Source organism: Dreissena polymorpha, chromosome 2, assembly GCF_020536995.1.
Source record: "Dreissena polymorpha isolate Duluth1 chromosome 2, UMN_Dpol_1.0, whole genome shotgun sequence".
NCBI classification, from domain to species: domain Eukaryota; kingdom Metazoa; phylum Mollusca; class Bivalvia; order Myida; family Dreissenidae; genus Dreissena; species Dreissena polymorpha.
In genome coordinates, this window is record NC_068356.1 from 139598370 (window position 1) to 139618817 (window position 20448).

A 20448-nucleotide genomic window follows, 5' to 3' on the forward strand; every position below is an offset into this window, starting at 1 on the left:
TACCGTTTCCGAGATCCTCACATGACAATGCGTCATCAAGGTCACGTGCAGTGGCAGGGTCAATTGTGAACACACACTGACGGCGGAAATCTTCCCGCTCCTCCATCTCTGACTCAGGGATACGCCACGGAAGATTTTGAGGCAGGCAGTCCAAGGCCTGACCATAGGAAAAACAATTGTGTTGACCATGTGATTTCCACCGTCAGAGATAACACTTAACTAATTTTTGATGATGCCATGAAAAGCTCTATAAAATCAAACCCCTGTTTTCATTACAAACTGTTTGTTTGATGATCAAATAAATTCCTCAAGCTATTCTTTATGGTAATGAATAATTATTCTACATGTTTCATATTCCAATTAAAAGAAAATACATAAATCGTAGAAAATCTCTTTTTTACCAAACAAGTATGATTTCACATGTACTTTCAGATGTAAGTGGATAACATATCAGGAAGATAATATATTGATGAGATAACATATATTTGAGATAACAAGTAGGGGAGATAACAAATAGGGGAGGGAGATAACATGTAGTGCAGATAACATATAGGGGAGATAACCACTGAAATAAGTTTATTGCTCAACGTGTTCAATCACCATATTCTACTGCATGTTGTCACAAAACATGTTGTAACCAAGCTTTTAATAACAAAATTGAAGCAGTAGCTTGCAAATTCCAATGTGTTATTTAAGCATTAAAAGATACCTGTTGCGGAAATTCATCATAGTCTACTCCATTTTCAATAAGCATGCCTTCTGTTTCTGGTTCCACCTCCCCTGCTTCACCCAGGCTCTTGTGGAGGCAACTGAAATGTTAGGACCAGTATAGATGCTAAAATGCATCTTGTTATAAGGCAAACTAACAGAAATTTATGATTATTTAACAAAATACTTTATGAGCTCTCTATCGACAACAAGTACAATTAGCATTTTAAAACTATCCAATAAAGACTGCAAAATTAAGCTGTGATCCTGTATGGGCAAACCATGGTAAAATATAGATCTCGTTATAATGGTACATTTATTGATCATACAATATCTGTGAGAACTGAAATATTTTTCAAATAATACAAGTCTCACTCTGGAAAAAAACGGCTCCATGCATGAGCATAAAGTGTTGTCCCTAATAAGCCTGTGCAGTCTTCTCAGGGACGACACTTTCCATATTTATTGATTTTTTTTTTGTTAACAGAAATTCTCTTCTAAACAAAACTCCAGTTTAGAACAGAACTTTTATCTTCAATATTATAATAAGGACATTTCATGTCCACATCCCTGCAGAGGGATTTCATGACTGCAAACAATCTAATGGAATGAGAACCATGCTTCAGTTTGTACACTCACCCGTCTGCCATCATAGAGTCAGACCTCCAGTCTGTTACCCTGGCAACAAACAGATTCCTGGCATAGTCGTCAGGGCGCCCCAAGAAGTCTGCAATATAATTAAATATGTGTTAACAAATATTATGGTGTAAATTTTAAAAATAGCAATAAAAGAAGTAAATAGTTCTAACCTTTGGGACAGTTCTCACATTTGTGACAGTTCTCACATTTGGGGCAGTTCTCACCTTTGGGGCAGTTCTTACCTTTGGGGCAGTTCTCACCTTTGGGGCAGTTCTTACCTTTGGGGCAGTTCTCTATGGGGATCATGATCCTGGGCATGCGGTGGTCGTTGGGTGCAAACAAGGCCCTCCCACAATGCTTGTCCTGCATGGGGCGGATTTGTCCTGTGCATGCACGTGAGTGCTTCCTCTCAATAATGGCAACAACCTGCAGGTACATATGATGACAGGGGTTTCATTAAAGCACAGTAAATGGGAAAAACACCTGGCTATTTGATTACAAAATGTTTTGAACCCTGCTACTCTTAATAACAAGAGCTGTACCAAGACAGCACGCTTGACTAAACTTCAGCTTTGATATTATTATCTTTGTTTTCGGTCAGTCAACTAATTTATGGACCATAAAGACATATATAAAGTTGAATATCTGTTTAAGTTAAATAGTCTATAAAAACTTAGCACCGATTTTAAAAAAATAAAACAAGAACTTTGACCATGCCAAGAAACTAAATTTACAACTACAGAGCTCCAGATAAGGTTTTGTGAAATTCTTAACGTTATTACCAAATTTTCAAAAAGAATTCTTAACTCTGAAATTTTATTCTTAACGTTACTACTAAGTTTTGGAAAATAATTCTTAAGTTTTCTAAATGACCAAAAAAGAAATAATAATGGTTATTTTCATGCAAAAAATCAAAATAAACATACTAGCAACTGTATTTATACGAGTTCAACAGTGTATATTCAGTATTATACAATTTTTGTTTTTCAAATACCTTCATATGCCCAAATTGTGCTTAGATTGCATGCCTTCCATGAATTTGTACATATTTCACAATTAAAACGGGTCTACCCTTCAATTTGTTCAAAGATTAGCCACTGGAATTGTCCCTTTCACTCGTTCAATGTTTTTTTTTGTGCAAGTTTGGGCCCGTCGTGTCGCGTTTTTGTTTAGCTTTTCCGACTGTGTCGGCAACTAAACATACAACATCGTATAAGATCTTTTCTTTAATGTCTTTCTTAACATTTAACTTCGGCTCACTTTGCGTACAATATCAGAGCTCCAGATAAGGATTTGTGAAATTAGTAACGGTACTGCCACTGACAGAAAGAAAAGGAGTAACGCTTAAAATCAATTAGTACCTATACTACCATATCCAAAAATACAGGTAGTACTGTACTACCCGTGTTTTTGGATATTGAAGGGTGTATAACTGACTTTACAGAAACATTTGCAGAAATTATAATAAATAAATGTAGCTTCTTAAACAGTTACTGTATTAGGTTTTCCATTCTGAATAATGATGCAAAAACAACTACACATTAAAACTCATGACTAATACTATTTCTTCATTTTTCTTGACAAGAAAACACAAGCCAACTAGTAAGCTAAGAAAATGAACACTTATTTCACTGTCTCATCCATTTCCCATCTGTTCTGTTCTGTGTTCTTCTTGAAACCCCTTTGTAGAGGAACCAAACAATCGTTTGTAGACAGTGAATAATCCTACACCGAATATAAACACTCTATATTACACTTTCACACTATTCACTCCTTAGAATATAAGTGACAGTCTATCCACTAATCGCGAATATATGCCACTTAGAACTGTATGCGCGATTTTTCATTAGTTGTTAAAATATTAAATGAGATAAAAATAAAACATTAAGTGAAAGTTCATTAACGGAAGGTTGGAGAGTGCTTCTGTACATACATTAGAATTGTATTGCCTTGAATAAAAATATCCAATAAACACTATTGCCAGTTTAATTAAGAATTATGCCCTTCTTTAGTTTTTGTGTGTTTGGTACGGGGTGGTCGCTGGCTTGCATTGGTCACTAAGAGCAACTGATGTGTCCTGTCCAGACCGTAAAACAACAGTCCACAATGCTTTTCAAACTCGTGAAATTCTGTAGACAAATGGGTTTTCAGGAAAGTCTTTTAAGTTGGCCAACTGTTGATGAGTATGTAGAACTGTTCGTCTACGGGTAAAGTATTAAAGGAAGTCTCTGTTATCGCCTCCCACTGACGTTCTATGTCTACCATAATTGACTGTCTAACACTATGTAGGGCACTACACTTGAGCACAAAATGTTCTGCGGTTTCATGTTCTTCACCACACATCTGACATGTTGGGTTAATATCATACTGGTTAAAGATCTTACGTTTTGTTTGGAGCATGTAAGTCCCTGTGAGTAACCGTACCTTTGTTTGTAACCGTTCTGACTCTCTGGCCGTATATTCCAATGAGAGTAAAGGGAGAATCTTAACAGGCACGTACTTATCTGATCTCAAGAAAAACAATGTGGAATATAAGGGTGTTAAACTGTCTATTTAATCACTCCAATAGCTATGAACCGCTTTGAGTACACGTGTCTTCCATTTTCCTTTCGTGGGTGTGTTGTCAGCTAAGTCAGCAACAGTCCCCAACTCGTACTTCCACATTATATGCTGCACTTGTATGAACCAGGATGAGCTGTCAACTGATTTAAAGCTAATCTGACGTACAAGTAGCGCCCACTCAATACTGTTTTTATCTTGCAAGCATATAGTATGTAAGAAAGTCAGTGCCTGAATGTGAATTTGTTCTTCGATCGGTAAAAGTCCGGATAGAAGATATACTGCCGCATTGGCTGTGTTGTCTGGTAGTCTAAGAATTTCTTTAACAAACTTTTTTTGGAATGCTTCGAGACAGTTTATAATGCGTTCAGGAGGTAACAACAGTTCCAATCCATATAAAAGCACGGAAAGAACATAAGATTTGTAAAGATGAATAATGGACAGTACATTTAGTCCTGCTTGCCCTTTGTAACCACTACCAAATATACTATATGCTTTTCTTCATGCTTTTTTTAAATTTTCATCCACAATAGCTTTTTGGTTGTTCAGCATAGAGTCAGTTCGTATAATACCAAGATGTATAGCTCTTTGTACAGATGGGATTTCGTCATTGTTCATGAAGAGGGGAGTAGACACGCCCTTTTTACGTTGGTGACTAACATGGATATGCACGCTCTTGGTAGGTTGTAACAGGTATCGCTCCATATTGGCGAATTCTGCTGAAATGTTTAACAGTTCCTGAGCTTCATTGACCGTCTCGGCACATAAGCATATATCGTCCGCACAAGCACTGGCCGAACATTTGACGTCACCGATAGTGGATCCCACCCTGGCTTCTTGTAGGCGATCAAGCAGTGGGTTAACGTTGACCTTGTAGAGGTCGGTGCTCAGTACTCCTCCCTGTCTAACGCCCTGATGAACACTGAACTCAGCCGAGACACACCCCTTCCACTTAAATGCATTAGTGGAATCCCTATGGAAGCTATCGATTAGGGACCAATGTTTGTCGGATACTCCAATGTGACGCAGTCGTTGCATAAGGTGTTTGTGGTCTACCACATCTAACGCAGATCTTGCATCCAGAAAGATCAAATGCATTTCGGATCTATGGTCATGACATTCACAATACAGTTCTTCTACTATAAAAGATGAATTTAGCGTTGACGAGTTCTTAGTAAAGCCCCGTTGGTATATATTATGGCTGCTCTTTATGTTTGGTGCTATCCTATCACGCAGTATTGCTTCAATAACCTTGCCAATCACCGGTAGAATTGTTATGCCCCTATAGTTCCCTGAAACATTGGGTTCACATTTGTTTTTGAAAATGGGAGTCACCACACCTCTCTTCAAAGCCGCAGGAAACAGTCCACTAGCAAATACATGGGATACAACCTTTAAAAGATACTCAAAGGTGCTGTCTTCACAGTTCAATATATGTTCAACTGACATGTTGTAAACATCTGGCGCTTTACCAGTATTCAAATTTTCAACTGCTTTTTCAATTTTAGTTACAGGTTGGACGTATTGATTGCGGTTCATATTCACAGTCAGTTTGTATTCAAGATTAACGATTTCATCACATACATTGTCGAAAAGGTCATTGGCAGCCTGTTGCCCAAGAGCTTCAAAATGATCATGAAAACCACATAAAATTGTATCTTCTTGGTACCGTTGGTTACCTACGTATAAATCATCGTGTTTTCTAATGTTTTATGCCACGGATGCAATCACATCGTTTAATATCGAGGCGACAATGTCTTTTTCTGGGTTTACAGATTTAATGTCAGGATGGTTAGACGACACCGTATGCAGTCATTATGTGACAACAAAGAGTTGTTTTGAACCGCTTTCTGTTAAGCCGACAGTCCATTGCGCGCAGACATATTGTTTTTGACGGATTTACAAGTTACAGGAAATCACGCGACAGAATAGACAATAATATATGAACCCAGTCTACAACTCTTCAGTAATTTAAATTAACGAAAAGCGCCGTTAGGTTAGAGACCAACAAATCAATGGATATTAAAGTCGTAATTGTACGTCCAGTTAAAAAAAATCTTTTTAAATCTTCAAGGAAAAGGCGTATTTACGGCTGTACGGCCCTTATCTGGAGCTCTGCAATATGTTAAAAGCATGTTTTTGCACGCTTTGCAGTTTTTTAGGACGCTCTCTGGGCGCCGCCATTGTTTTTTGACAGACTGTACACGCCGCTTTTATTGGAAAAAATGCGCTTTGTTAAACAAACCCGATTACCATTTTCAATAATCACCGAAAAGATCATACGCGAAAAGAACTCAATAAAAATCGATACGAACCGATGCAAAAATAATATTCGTAACTTGATTCTGTAATTCTTAATGGTATGACAAGATTTTAAAATAAATACGTAACAGACTTGAAAATAATTTGTAATTACGAAAATACAACCCTTATCTGGAGCTCTGAACTATTTACCAAACAGTTTATCTGAATCTAAAACTCTGTATCTATTTCAAGCAAATGACCTTGACCTCTTAAAGTGACCTTGACTTCTGGGGTGGTGAGGTGGGTGTTCCACGCAACAGGCTGTCCCCTAATGGAGATTATGTGTGGAAAGTTTTTAACAATTGCTTGGACATGCACACACACACATACGCTGGACAATTGTGCCAGCTGTATTGAGCTATGCCCAAGCACATTTCATCAATACTACATGTGAAATCATTCCTATAATTCTTTACCTTGCCTGTCCTTTGAAGCATCTTTTTCACGTCCACATTCCCTTGATCACAGCTAAGTCTCTTCTTCACAGGACTGTTCCCCGACATCACATCATTCAGGGTGGTAAATCTGCTTTTAGGAGTGAATTTACCTCCCTTGGAGCAATCAGGTTTAGAGTCCTCCCCCTTGCTGCTCTCCCGTTTAGGAGTCTGGGATGCAGGAGTACTTCCTGTTGCAGCTTTCTGGCCCCCATGACTAGGCTGGTTTAAGACTGAGATTTCGACAATTTCTTCTGCCTCGATGACAATTTCGTCATCGGAATTCTGACCAATACTTGACTTGTTCAAATCGTTCTCATAACTCGCAAGCTCATCCTTGTTGAACTATGAAACAACAAGAGATGTGTTTGTCAGAAACACGATGCCCCCTCCTGCGCCGCTTTGATTGAAATATTTTTGTTTTTGATTATATCCCTTTAAAAATGATTACTTCCCTCGTAAAAATGATCCATAGCTGCCAAATGATAAATAGAAATTATCTCCCTTTAAAAAGCTTGTTACTTCCCTTGGATTTGTTTTTTTGACATTTGGCCTTGAAGGATGACCTTGACCATGACCTTTCACCACTCAAAATGTGCAGCTCCATGAGATACACATGCATGCCAAATATCAAATTCCTATCTTCAATATTGCAAAAGTTATGGCCAAGTTTTCAGACTGACGGACGGGCGGACTGACTGACAGACAGACAGACAGACCGACAGTTCAACTGCTATATGCCACCCTACCGGGGGCATAAAAATACCAGAAAGATTTCATTATAAAATTTATTACAATAAAGGACAATAATTATGCAAATTTAACTATAAATTATATTAACTTTAAAGATTGATTAGCAATTGAAACCTACCTTCCATTCCCCCTCTTCTAGCAGTTGAACAGCAACAACGTCCCCATTGAGGGCACGGTTCCTGTGCTTGAATGAGGATATCAGAATGTCTGATGTCCCATCCTGTGAAGAACAGAACATAAGACATTAAATTTCAGTGGGTCCATAACAGCATAAAAGGATGACACAAGGGTGGAACAATTGTTTAAAGAATGTTGTTTTTAATTAATTTATTTTATTTGTTTTAAATCCTCCTGATACCTTTAAAAGAATTAGAAAGCCATTTTTATTTGGCTGATAACAATGTATATTTTTCCAATTTGACCGGAATCTTAACCATTCCCAAAGTTGTAGAGGAATACTCTGAAGTAATATAAGTACTCAATTGCCGCATACTTACAGGGTGGGGGACGTATGCCTCCTCATAGTTCTTAGGGTTGATCCTGATGGCCCCCTGAAAAAGGTCAAAGCTCAGAAGTTAGCCTTGAGTAGTCTGGGTCAGGTAGAAGTAAGGCAAGTTAATTCACACATATTTATTTTTTTAATTATCATAACTTAAAATAGTACAATTGAGTTCATTTTTTACTCATCATTTAACAAACCATGTAGTATTTAACACAAGCTGCTATCAACAAAAAAAAAAAGGGAAAAGAATAACACTGTTCACAACACTGATATGTATTCACCGTACTGACATCTTTTCACAGACTGACAAGTGTTCACAAGACTAACAAATGTTCAAAGACTGACATGTGTTCACACAATGACATGTTTTCACAGACTACCAAGTGTTCACAGACTGACAAGTGTTCACAAGACTGGCAAGTGTTCACATACTGACAAGTGTTCACACACTGACAGGTGTTCACAGACTGACAAGTGTTCACAGACTGACAAGCGTTTACAAGACTGACAAATGTTCACAGACTGACAAGTGTTCATGGACTGACAAGTGTTCATGGACTTACAAAAGTTCACACACTGACATGTTTTCACAGACTACCAAGTATTCACACACTGACAAGTGTTCACCAGACTGGAAAGTGTTCACAGACAAACAAGTGTTCACAGACTAACAAGAGTTTACCAGACTGACAAAATTTCACATAATTACAAGTATTCACAGACTGACAAATGTTCATGGACTGACAAATGTTCACAGACTGACAAGAGTTTACCAGACTGACAGGTGTTCACAGACTGACAAGTTTTCACTGAATTAAAACTGTTCACAGCCTGACAAGAGTTTACCAGACTGACAAGTATTCACAGAATTGACAAGTGTTTACCAGACTGACAAGTGTTCACAGACTGACAAGAGTTTACCAGGCTGACACGTGTTTGCAGAATTACAAGTGTTCACAGAATAACAAGTGTTCACATAATAACAAGTGTTCACAGACTGACAAGAATTTACCACACTGACAAGTCTTCACAGAATAACAAGTGTTCACAGCCTGACAAAAGTTTACCAGACTGACAAGTGTTCACAGACTTACAAGTGTTATCGCAAGCACTATCACTACCAACACTTACTTCAATGAGAGTACCTGTCTTAAGACCTGCTGAGAGTTCTTCCCGTGTCAGATACTCAGCAAATACTTGCTGAAAATACACAGATTACACATGATTTTATTTATGTATGGAAGCATTGAAAAAAAGATTTTGTTTTTAATATATATTTTATCATAGGGGTTTATCTATTTATGATAACTTTTTTTTTTTCAACATTTAAATCCTTATTTTATTTATAAAAGTGATGTATGTAAAATAATGAAAAACACAAGATATCTATTTTAAAGAAATTGGAAATACCTGTCTTTTCCTTTGCCTTTGCCCTTGACCTTTGCCTGCACTACCTTGAGCTTGACCTTGATTTCCACCATGACCTTTCTGCGGGGTGTGACTCATATGGTGCCCATGACCAGCCATCTCCTGATATACTGGTACATGGGGGCCTTTCCCCTTGTGATGACCACCACCATGCTGATGGCTGCCATGGTAACCCGGCTGTCTCCAGTTCTTGTGGTCTGACCTCTGAACTTGACCCTGACTTGTAGGAGTTTTGCCTTTGACTTTATATCTCTCAGTGTCTAAGGCATCTTGCACAACGTAGACATTTTCACCCGACAAATGACGTCCTTGTGGTGGTGCAGGAGTCTTGTCAGGGTGCTTGCCAATTGCAGAGTTGTGACCTTGACCTTGCATCAAGCTTTCGTTAAATCTGGGACTCTGATTTGAAGCTCCTCTATGGAATGCCATTTGTGCTTCCTGGCTCTGAAAAAAAACAATCTAGCACAATCCATACTGTCTTAAAGCTAATATAAAATTTAAACGGCAAATATTCAACAATAAATGCTAAAAATAAGCATTAGGATGAAATTCAAAATTAATGAATTTGAGCCAAGTTCTGAGAAAAAAGGACTTAATGCATGTGTGTAAAGTGTTGTCCCAGATAAAACCATGCAGGCTAATCTGGGAGAACATTTTCGGACTGAAGTAGATTCTTGCCAATGATCAAACTACCATAAAGGTGGACAGTGTTGTCCCTGATAAGCCTGCGCTGACTGCATTAAGCCAGGCTTTTCAAAAGCATAACTCATTTGTAATTATCTCGCAAATAACTTGATATTTTACAACATGTAATCTATTTCATATCAGCAAGTATAAGAAATCCATTCTCACTCTAAGAAACAGGAGATTAAGGGCTGGGCCGAGTTGCAGCTTATCTCCCTTGAGGGTGATCTTATCGGACGGGGAGTTGTAGGGAGGGACTATGACCTTGACCCCTGAAATGTACATAACAAATAACATTAAAAAGCTCCTTAACCCTTTACCACTAAGATACATATGTTCATGCATTTGTAGTCCCTCAGAAAGTTATATTTAATTTAAGACCTTTTTTACAAGATTCAAGTCTCCAAACTTTAGATATAGATGAATAGCAAAAAGCATAAAACCTTAACAGACTGTGAGTTACTCGCAGGCTGTTCTGGTTTTATGCTGTTTGCATATAGCCATTTTGACTTAGCTTCTTAGTGGGAAAAAGGGTTAAATGCAAACAAAATGTCAAGCAATGTATAGTTTTTCTTCTAACAGATAACAATTAATTTCTTTCTTTTACAATGTTGTGAAACATAATCAATAATACTAATGTATTATACTTGTTATACATTTGTTCAATGCATATTTGACAATATACATACAATATTACAAAGAAATTAGGAATATTATTGAGGATACATTTTTGAAAATCCCAGTATACCACTTCATAGCACATTTGAACCAAAGTACATGGAACACTGGTAAGACATTTTTTATTATTTAAATATCGAGGATTAAGTTCTCGACTGTTGTATATACTAATTATTTTCTATATCACATACAACGAGCCTACACTGTTTTTTTGTTTAAAAAAAACCCTCTGTCAAACAAAATAATCCATACCCGCCAAAAGTTAAACTTTCTGCTCACACTAGTTTTTGTTAAAGGGGCCTTTTCACAGATTTTGGCATGTATTGAAGTTTGTTGTTAAATGCTTTATATTGATAAATGTAAAATTGGATCTAAAAAGCTCAAGTAAAAAAAAAAAGAATAAAATTAAAGAAAGAACAAGACTATTGCCAAGCAATATAAGTCCCCTACCGGTGAAACTCCACCATTTTCCTCAATATTTCTAGTCTATTTGTTGCCATAGCAACCAGAATTCTTGAAGTATGAACAAACTGAAATGGCGTGCAAAATCTCCATATTGCCATCTATCAATGTTTCAAGTTTCGTGAAAAAATATGAAGAACTTTTAAAGTTATCACAGGATCCACCATTTGTAGCAATATTCTAGTTTATTTGTTGCAACCAGAATTCTTGATGTAGGAACAAAATGAAATGATGTGCATAATCTCCATTCTGCAATCTGTTCATGTTTCAAGTTTCATGAACAAATATGAACAACTTTTAGTTATCTCAGGATCCAGAAAAGTGTGACAGACTGACGCACAGAGCGCAAACCGTAAGTCCTCTCCAGTTTCACCGTTGGGGACAAAAGAAGTAAACCTCAACTGGGCTGAAACCATGCACTGACCCCTGGAGTAAAAGACTATCGCTTAGACCATTCCGCCATCCTAGCTTATACAATAAGTGATGAATTTTATACTTTTGCTTACAATCCTCAGAGTATCACAAATATAATGCAAACAACAGAACTCTCCAAATTATTCAATCGTTTCGCGTTGCAAAGATTTTTACTTTCAGGTTTTTAAATCGTCAAAAGATGCATATAATGGATATTTTAGAGCATGGCAAATGTTCAGTAGTACTGTTTTCTCACAAATATCATATCTACAAGGAAAATTTGCGAATCTTAAACACTTTTTTAAAATTTTGTCAATTTACCGAAACGTGAAAAAGACCATTTAAGAAGAGATCTCTGTTAAATAAAAAATTCCATACAAGAGTGCCCTCCCTAATTAGCCTGTGTGGACAACAAAGGCCATTCTGGGATGACACTTTACACATATGGATTAAGCCCCATTTTCTCACAGCAAGCCTCATATCAGACAGACCTGTTGCTTCTCTAATCTCTCGAATATGACTCCTCTGTGGTCCAACTATGAACATGTGCTCTGCCTTTGGTACGGTCACTTCAAGGGAGGTCACATCTGGGTCCGATTCCTGTGAGCTGGCCGGTGTGGTCTGCAAAACATTTGGTGGGATGATATTAGAGTGCTTGCACTTCATTTTAGCTTCATAGATAAGGATTTGTGACAGAAAATTTCATGATTACAGGTAAGTCAAAAAGGAAGAAGAAAAAATCTGCAATAGCAAATGTAGGGTTTCAGAATATTTTTTCTGTGCAAACCAAGAATAAAAATTGTGACAATATAGTTCAGACAAGCAGATACTTGAGTAAAGAAAATACAGCACACACATATCAGAACTTGAAGCAATACAATTGACATACAGGCATGACGTTAATATACTGACACATGTATTGAAAAAATAATTTCATAACTCTGTTATTGATGAATGGTTTGTGTCCCATTTTGACAAGCATCATCTTCTCATCCATACATACACTCATACAAAGTTTCAAAGAATTTTGCCAAAGCAGTTTCAAGATGTGGCTCCTTACACAAAAGAGAGCTAACTTTCAAGCAAAAAAAGGCCCATAACTCAATTATTTGTATATGGTTTGCAACTGCATTTCACATGCATCATCAACGTATCCATATAAACACTCATATACATTTTTAAATGAAATTGGCCCAAGCAGTTTCCAGCTATGGCTCTGAACACAAAAGTGTTCTTGAAGGATGGATGGATGGATAGACACCATCCAAACTATATTCCTATGATGCAGGATAAAAACTGCCTTCATTTCAAAACGCAATTAAATGTTGAGCAATTTACATCTCTCCGTATAGATGCCAAATCCTATAAAAACAGATATTGTTTTCTTAATGGTGAATGAACAAATGATTTATAGTAATTTATTATTAATTTATAATATAATTTAAAATAATTAATTTAATAATTTATAATAATTACTTACACACCAAAAACGTCACTTCCTTTACGTTACAAAATGTATTATTTTATGATGTCCACCAACTTCCTTTCACCAATAGTGTTTTTTAATACTTAGACTACATGTGTAAGTGAAATTCAGCAATATTGTTGTTTTTATACTAAGTGAATTATCTCATTTTTGGAAAACGTGATCTCATACCATTTTTCAAAAACATACCCTTATTATTTTCTTTTTTAGTTTGGTTGAAACCCACACTTTTTTGTCAATTAGTCAGCAAACAATCCCTTTAACATATGGGATTGAGTTCTTCTTCAATAGGGTCATAGTCATGAACATCTGTAATAATTATTTTTATAAAATCAGAAAAATATATTTCCAAGAAGTTCTACATTTTTTCAACCAAAAGTGTAAACAAATAAAATAAAATTCTTTAGTGAAAGATGTAATGCGAAATGCTGTTTTATGTTTTAACAAGGATTTTCTCTGTTTATGTTTCTTATCATATTCACCGAATAGACAAGGAATTTATATTCATATGCATGAGCATAAACAATGCGAGAATTTACAAACAGATCATGTTTGACTTCAAATAATTTTTCTCTGTTGATATTTTTTTTCCTAATCCACGGTCAGGAGTGTGTGTTATCAACTTTAACACATCTATGATCCTAACTGTGGGTGAATAGATAACTAAATGTACTAAAACAATATAAAAATGTCTTAAACAATGTTTTATGTGTACATTTGCAACACATGTACATATAACATGACTAATTTATGTATAAAAAGCACAAAGCGACATCGAACCACGGATTATGCAATATATGTTGAGTGATACAGTATAAGAGTAATGGTTTTGCATCTACAAAATGTTGTTAGCAAGTATCAGCAGAAAAGAAGAGGGGCACAAAAGACATAAACCCCTCCAAAAACAAGTGCTAGCAAATCTTTTGATTGAAAATCACAATAACATTTTCAAAAAAGGTGAATAGTTTTTTTTTAAATATATTACAAAGCTAAACTGTCCTGTCATTTGTAGTAAAACTAAGTCATTGTTTCTATAGAGATTGTAGACACAGGTTTTCAAGAAAAAACACATTTCTTTTGATTGTGTTTTCCATAAAGAATAGCATGCTACTGTTCATAATTGCACCATGGACGGCATATGGTACATAGCCATGTTCATTAAGATAACAATATGTTACAAGTGTGAGAAACAAGAAGTTTTACTGTACATGTAACATTAGACCAAACTTGTACTTAGATCAAAATACTTGCTATTGCAGTCAAAATCATGTTTCAATTGAAACGTTATCTGTGTCACATGATTGTTTGCATCTCTGGCGGAATGTTTGCATAATTAGATACATTTCAGCTTCAACACAAACACTGACATATATAATCTGAAATGTACTGTAAACAATACATGCTGATGATTTTATATAATTATTGTAAGCATTATCATAGGCTAGCTGTAATACAAGTATTTACATATAAAATGAATACCCATACCTTATGCTCAGTTCATTCAATGTATGTTTACCTAACACAAGCTGTTAGATTCTTAAGCACATTTCTTTTCTTACTCCTGCCAGTGCTGTCAATGTTGTATGTTGTGATGTCATGTCACCTTACACAATTTGGCGTACAAAATGGTGGTTTGTTTCTTTCATTGACACTCTAAACTTTATAATCAACTTTTCCTGAGACAATCCTGTTTAACATTGATATAGTCAAAACAGATTATAGTAATGTATAACTGTATTAACTGGTTGTTCACCATTACAATTACATAAAATGTCAGAATTTTAAACCTGATTACATGATACCAAAACACTCAAATGTAGAGTAAGAATAAGACTCCAGAATAGACATCACACAGTTTGAAAACATGGTACCTCGATTTCACATATTTAGTATAAGGGATGACAAGAATTAACAAAACATCATATATATATATATATATATATATATATATATATATATATATATATATATATATATATATATATATATATATATATATATATATATATATATATATTTTGTTCATCAACAAGCTATTGATAAATAATTGAGCCTCTCTCTGTGAAAGCAGGGTGTAATACACCTGCATAAAGTGTTGTCCCACATTAGCAAGTGCAGTACACACACAGTAAAATCAGTGAAGATACTTTCGCTTTTACAGAACTTTTTGTTTGAAGTAAGACTCTTCTTAGTGAAAATCAAGTTTTGGCTTGAAGTGTACTCCCTGATTAGCTAATGCAGACTGCGCAAGCTAATCTGGGATAACACTTGACACACCTGCATTAAGCCCTGTTTTGCCCGAGTGAGTCTAATTTTGTATGCTATATGAAATTGAGGTTGGCTATAGATTAAAACAAGAGCACCGCATAACGGGTGCCAACGCTAGGCTGCGGGTGCAGTTTTGAATAAATGAAAGTTTGTCAGATTTTTTTTTTAGAGGTCACAATGACCTTGACCTTTGACCTAGTGACCCAAAATGGGTGTGGCGTGTAGAACTCATCAAGGTGCATCTACATATGAAGTTTCAAAGTTGTAGGTGGAAGCACTTTGATTTTAGAGCAAAATGTCAAGGTTTTAGCACGACGCCGCAGACGGCTGACAACAAGACGAGCTGGCTATGACAATACCTTGGGTTTTCTCCGTGCTAAAAATCAACATACTTCCTGTAGAAAACAATCCAACATCCAATGTATGCTAAACTTGCTTTAAGTTAAACATTCAGCGAATCATTTAATTTTAGATCAATGTAGTCCATACATCATAGTTTTTACAGATACATGTCAAGTTAGACATGCACTTCAATCAATAACTAATCCATTCTAGTATGTAGAAAACTGTGTTGGTACTGTTACAAATTTATAGCCTCCCAACTATGTGCCCAGGGTGGTATGGATGACATTGATTTTACTGTTACATGTATTTTGATACATGCAGGAATTAATTTGCTGATAATACTTGACACAATTATGCATCCCATTAAAGTTGTTCAGAACAGTAAAAATATCTAAGAGACATAAAGATATTGTAAAAACAAAAAGAAACAAGAATGCCAAGATGGTCCTTAAGCACTAAAATGAACATTTGGCAAAGATTTAATTTGATGATAATTTTTTTTGGACTTCATGCCACCCAATTTAAAACCAAGATTGTCTTTGGGTCAGATGGGGTCAAAAACTAGGTAACAGTGTCAGTTCTTAGAAAAAAATTACAAACCATCTGAATGCCTCATTTGTGATCAAAATAAATGTTTCAACTTAGTTTAAAAGTTTGTCTTGAACATAACTTGAAAATTTTCAAAATGGGTAAAATAATGTCACCACTAGGTAACCAGGTAAAATCTTGGACTATTGTTGGTAAACTTGCTTCATATTTGATAGATTTCCCTATGTACAGCATTTGAAGACAAGGGACAAAATTGTCACAAAACCAGGTTTTCATTGTGAAAAAAAAATCTGATAAGGGAGAAAACTCAAACTGAACTTTGAAATGAACAAACAAAATTAAACCCCTTTGTAAGTTTGTTTTTAAAAAAAAATCAATTTTTAGTCATGGCGACCTTGACATTGGAGATATTTACGTGATTCTTTCGTGCGACACACCGTCCCATGATGGTGATCAAATGTGCCAAATGATTTTAAAATCTCACAATGAATGACATAGTTATGGCCAGGACAAGCTCATTTATGGCCATTTTTGACCTTTGAACTCAAAGTGTGACCTTGACCTTGGAGATATCGACGTAATTATTTCGCGCGACACACCGTCCAATGATGGTGAACAAATGTGCCAAATGATTTTAAAATCTGACAATTAACGACATAGTTATGGCCCGGACAAGCTTGTTCCGCCCGCCCGCCAGCCAGCCAGCCAGCCCTCCCACATTCGCCAATCTAATAACCAGATTTTTCCTTCGGAAAACCTGGTTAAAAACAATCTTCTGATGTATAGAATTTAATATTATTGTTTACAGAAATAAATAATACCCGTCTTCCAGCGCAAGGATACTTAAATGAGGAAAACTAGGAAAACACTAGAATATTCTATGAAAATTGAGACAAAAACTAGGTGGTATAAACAGGTTAGAATCACAAGCATTTGATATACATGCTTTTAAAAAACTAGAGTGGTTAAAATCAATTTAGATTTAGATTGTAAGAACCAACAATGAAAATGCATATTTTTCTTGTTGTAAGATTTGGTTTTAAGTAGTCATTGAGGTAGGTGTGTGTTTATTTGTATTTATTTGTGTTTGCAGACTCCTTAAAGCCACACACCTTGAAATGAAATAAATGGCATAGAAATTTTAACTATAAAAAAGAAACATATTGTATCTATGCCAATTAGAATATATCTGGTGGATACAAGGCAGAAAACCGTCTATTTTGCGCTTTAAAACTTTAAAAATAATCACGTTTGTCGAAATGGACAGATACGTCTAGAAATCCTACTTTCGGTTTAAAAAGCGGTATTGTTTGAAAAATAATAAATTACTAGCTAACTAGGCTATAGATTAAATTTTATCTATGCCAATTAGAATATATCTGGTGGTTACAAAATAGAAATGCGTCTTTTTTTGTGCTTTAAAACTTACAAATAATCGCGTTTGTCGAAATGGACGTTTACGTATAGAAATCCTACTTTCGGTTTTAAAATTAAAAAATACAAAATAAATTACTTGCTAACAATGCTATAGATTTAATGACAACTCTGCACACTTTCAAATTGCATCTATATGTATTGATTAACATGTATTTCATTTCAAGGAGTGTGGCTTTAAAAAGCTCAAATAGTGTAATTGATTTAATCTACCGATTCAGTTGTGATGGATATTTTCATTATTCTAATTCTGTTCAAATAGTGAGGACGCCATTTTGTTCAGTTTACAAAGCGCAATCAGATTCTTTTAAGATACAGAAAATCGTCCCGGATAAAAGATCATATTTGTCCAGAGGATAAGAATAACAGCCAACACGTGCTGACAATTTGTGACTATTTGTATTAAAGAAGATTGTGTATTATATTATGTTTCAGTGACACCAAATTGTCAACATCACAGATTAATCAGCTAAAAAATATTCCTTCAATCAACAAGAGATGTGTACGTCAGAAACACAATGCCCCCTACTGCGCCCCTTTGAAAAAAAAAATTTATTTATCATTTGGCAGGTATAAAAATCATCTCCCTTCAAAGCTTATTACTTCCCTTGGATTTTGTCCAATCCAACCAGGGAGGGTGGGGTCTGTAGACAGTCTAAAATGACCAAGTCAGACATCACTGACAACCAAGGCCTGTGGTTTATCAAAGAGACCATAGCCAGAGTTCATCATGTATCTATGGACATAAGTCCAGAGGTATGTAATGAACCCTACCATTCACAAATTAGTACAGGAAAGAAATGAGAATTATATCATTTAAAACAAGAGATGTGTTCATCAGAAACACAATGCCCCCTATTGAGCTGCTTTGAAAAACTATTATTTTTTTACCTTTGACAATTGAAGAATGACCTTGACCTTGAACTTCCACCACTCAAAATGTGCAGCTTCATGAGAACGCCGCTTTCATTTTTATTTTTTTTAACCTTTGACCTTGAAGAATGACCTTGACCTTGAACTTCCACCACTCAAAATGTGCAGCTTCATGAGACCGCCGCTTTGATTTTATTTTTTTTGGTTGACCTTTGACCTTGAAGGATGACTTTGACCTCGAACTTACACCACTCAAAATGTGCAGCTTCATAAAATACACATGCATGCCAAATATCAAGTTGCTATCTTCAATATTGAAAAAGTTATGGCAAATGTTAAAGTTTTCAGACGGACAGACTCCATATATTTGACATTTGACCTTGAAGGATGACCTTGACCTTCACCTTTCACCACTCAAAATGTTCAGCTCCATGAGATACAAATGCATGCCAAATATCAAGTTGCTATCTTCAATAGTGAAAAAGTTATGGCCAATGTTAAAATTTTTGGACGGATGGACAGACGCCATATATTAGACATTTGACCTTGAAGGATGAACTTGACCTTCACCTTTCACCACTCAAAATGTGCAGCTCCGTCAGATGCACCTGCATGCAAAATATCAAGTTGCTATCTTCAATATTGAACAAGAGATGTGTTTGTCAGAAACACAATGCCCCCTAATGCGCCACTTTTTTTTACCTTTGACCTTGAAGGATGACCTTGACCTTGACCTTTCCCCACTCAAAATGTGCAGCTCCATGAGATACACATGCATGCCAAATATCAAGTTGCTATGTTCAATATTTCAAAAGTTATTGCAAAACTTTACTGTAAGGTTATTTTATTTATTTTTTACCTTTGACCTTGAAGGATGACCTTGACCTTTCACCACTCAAAATGTGCAGCTCCATGAGATACACATGCATACCAAATATCAACTTGCTATGTTCAATATTTCAAAAGTTATTGCAAAACTTTACTGTGAGGTTAAAGTTTTGAGACAGAATGACAGACAGGCCAAAACAATATACCCCCTCTTCTTGAAGAAGGGGGCATAAAAAGTTATTGACCTTTTTTTGACCTTTGACCTTGAAGGTCGACCTTAACCTTAAACTTTCACCACTCAAAATGTTCAGCTCCATGAGATACACATGCATGCCAAATATCAAGTTGCTATGTTCAATATTCTAAAAGTTATTGCAAAACTTTACTATATTAATTTTTTTAATTTTTGACCTTTGACCTTGAAGGATGACCTTGACCATGACCTTTCACCACTCAAAATGTGCAGCTCCATGAGATACACATGCATGCCAAATATCAAGTTGCTATGTTCAATATTTCAAAAGTTATTGCAAAACTTTACTGTAAGGTTAAAGTTTTGGGACAGAATAACAGACAGAAAGACAGGCCAAAAAAAATATACCCCCAATCTATAAAAAGAAAAAGCTATGGCCATTTAAGTTTTCGGACGGACGGACGGACAGACTGACATACACACATACACCCATACTGACATACTGACACACTGACGGACAGTTCAACTGCTATATGCCACACTACCGGGGGCATAAAAACCTTTGACAAATCAATCATTTGAGTTATAAATAATCAAAATAAAAAATCTGTACAGTAACTGTGAAAAGAACTTAAATTCTTGGTAAGGAAATATATAATCTGAGATTTATAATTATATAAACTACTTCCCTTGAAAATAATTGTCTCTAACAGATCTCTATTTTTAGTAGCAAATAATTAAAAGCCACTACCGAGACTGTAGATTCACCACTCAAAATGTTCAGCTCCATGAGATACATATGCATTCCAAATATCAAGTTGCTGTGTTCAATATTGAATAATAATCTCCCTTTAAAGCTTATAACTTCCCTTGGATTTGTATTTTTTGACCTTAGACCTTGAAAGAT

At 35.7% G+C, this 20448-nt stretch overlaps 1 protein-coding gene across 3 annotated transcripts in view; it reads right to left on the minus strand.

The window, feature by feature from the left end:
* Nucleotides 1-20448, minus strand: part of LOC127869185 (DIS3-like exonuclease 2) — a 56149-nt gene that overhangs the window by 16997 nt on the left and 18704 nt on the right. For 2 of the 3 annotated variants that reach the window (XM_052411517.1, XM_052411516.1), the window contains exons 4-14: nt 12057-12186; nt 10180-10283; nt 9310-9771; nt 9031-9099; nt 7895-7948; nt 7516-7617; nt 6627-6989; nt 1626-1773; nt 1348-1435; nt 710-809; nt 4-157 (exon numbers count right to left, since the gene is read on the minus strand). In XM_052411517.1, coding sequence (XP_052267477.1) covers nt 4-157; nt 710-809; nt 1348-1435; nt 1626-1773; nt 6627-6989; nt 7516-7617; nt 7895-7948; nt 9031-9099; nt 9310-9771; nt 10180-10283; nt 12057-12186 — 1774 coding nt within the window. Of the gene's footprint in view, nt 1-3; nt 158-709; nt 810-1347; nt 1436-1625; nt 1774-6626; nt 6990-7515; nt 7618-7894; nt 7949-9030; nt 9100-9309; nt 9772-10179; nt 10284-12056; nt 12187-14536; nt 14556-20448 lie in introns of those variants that run through there. The other variant, XM_052411518.1, reaches the window with a different exon arrangement.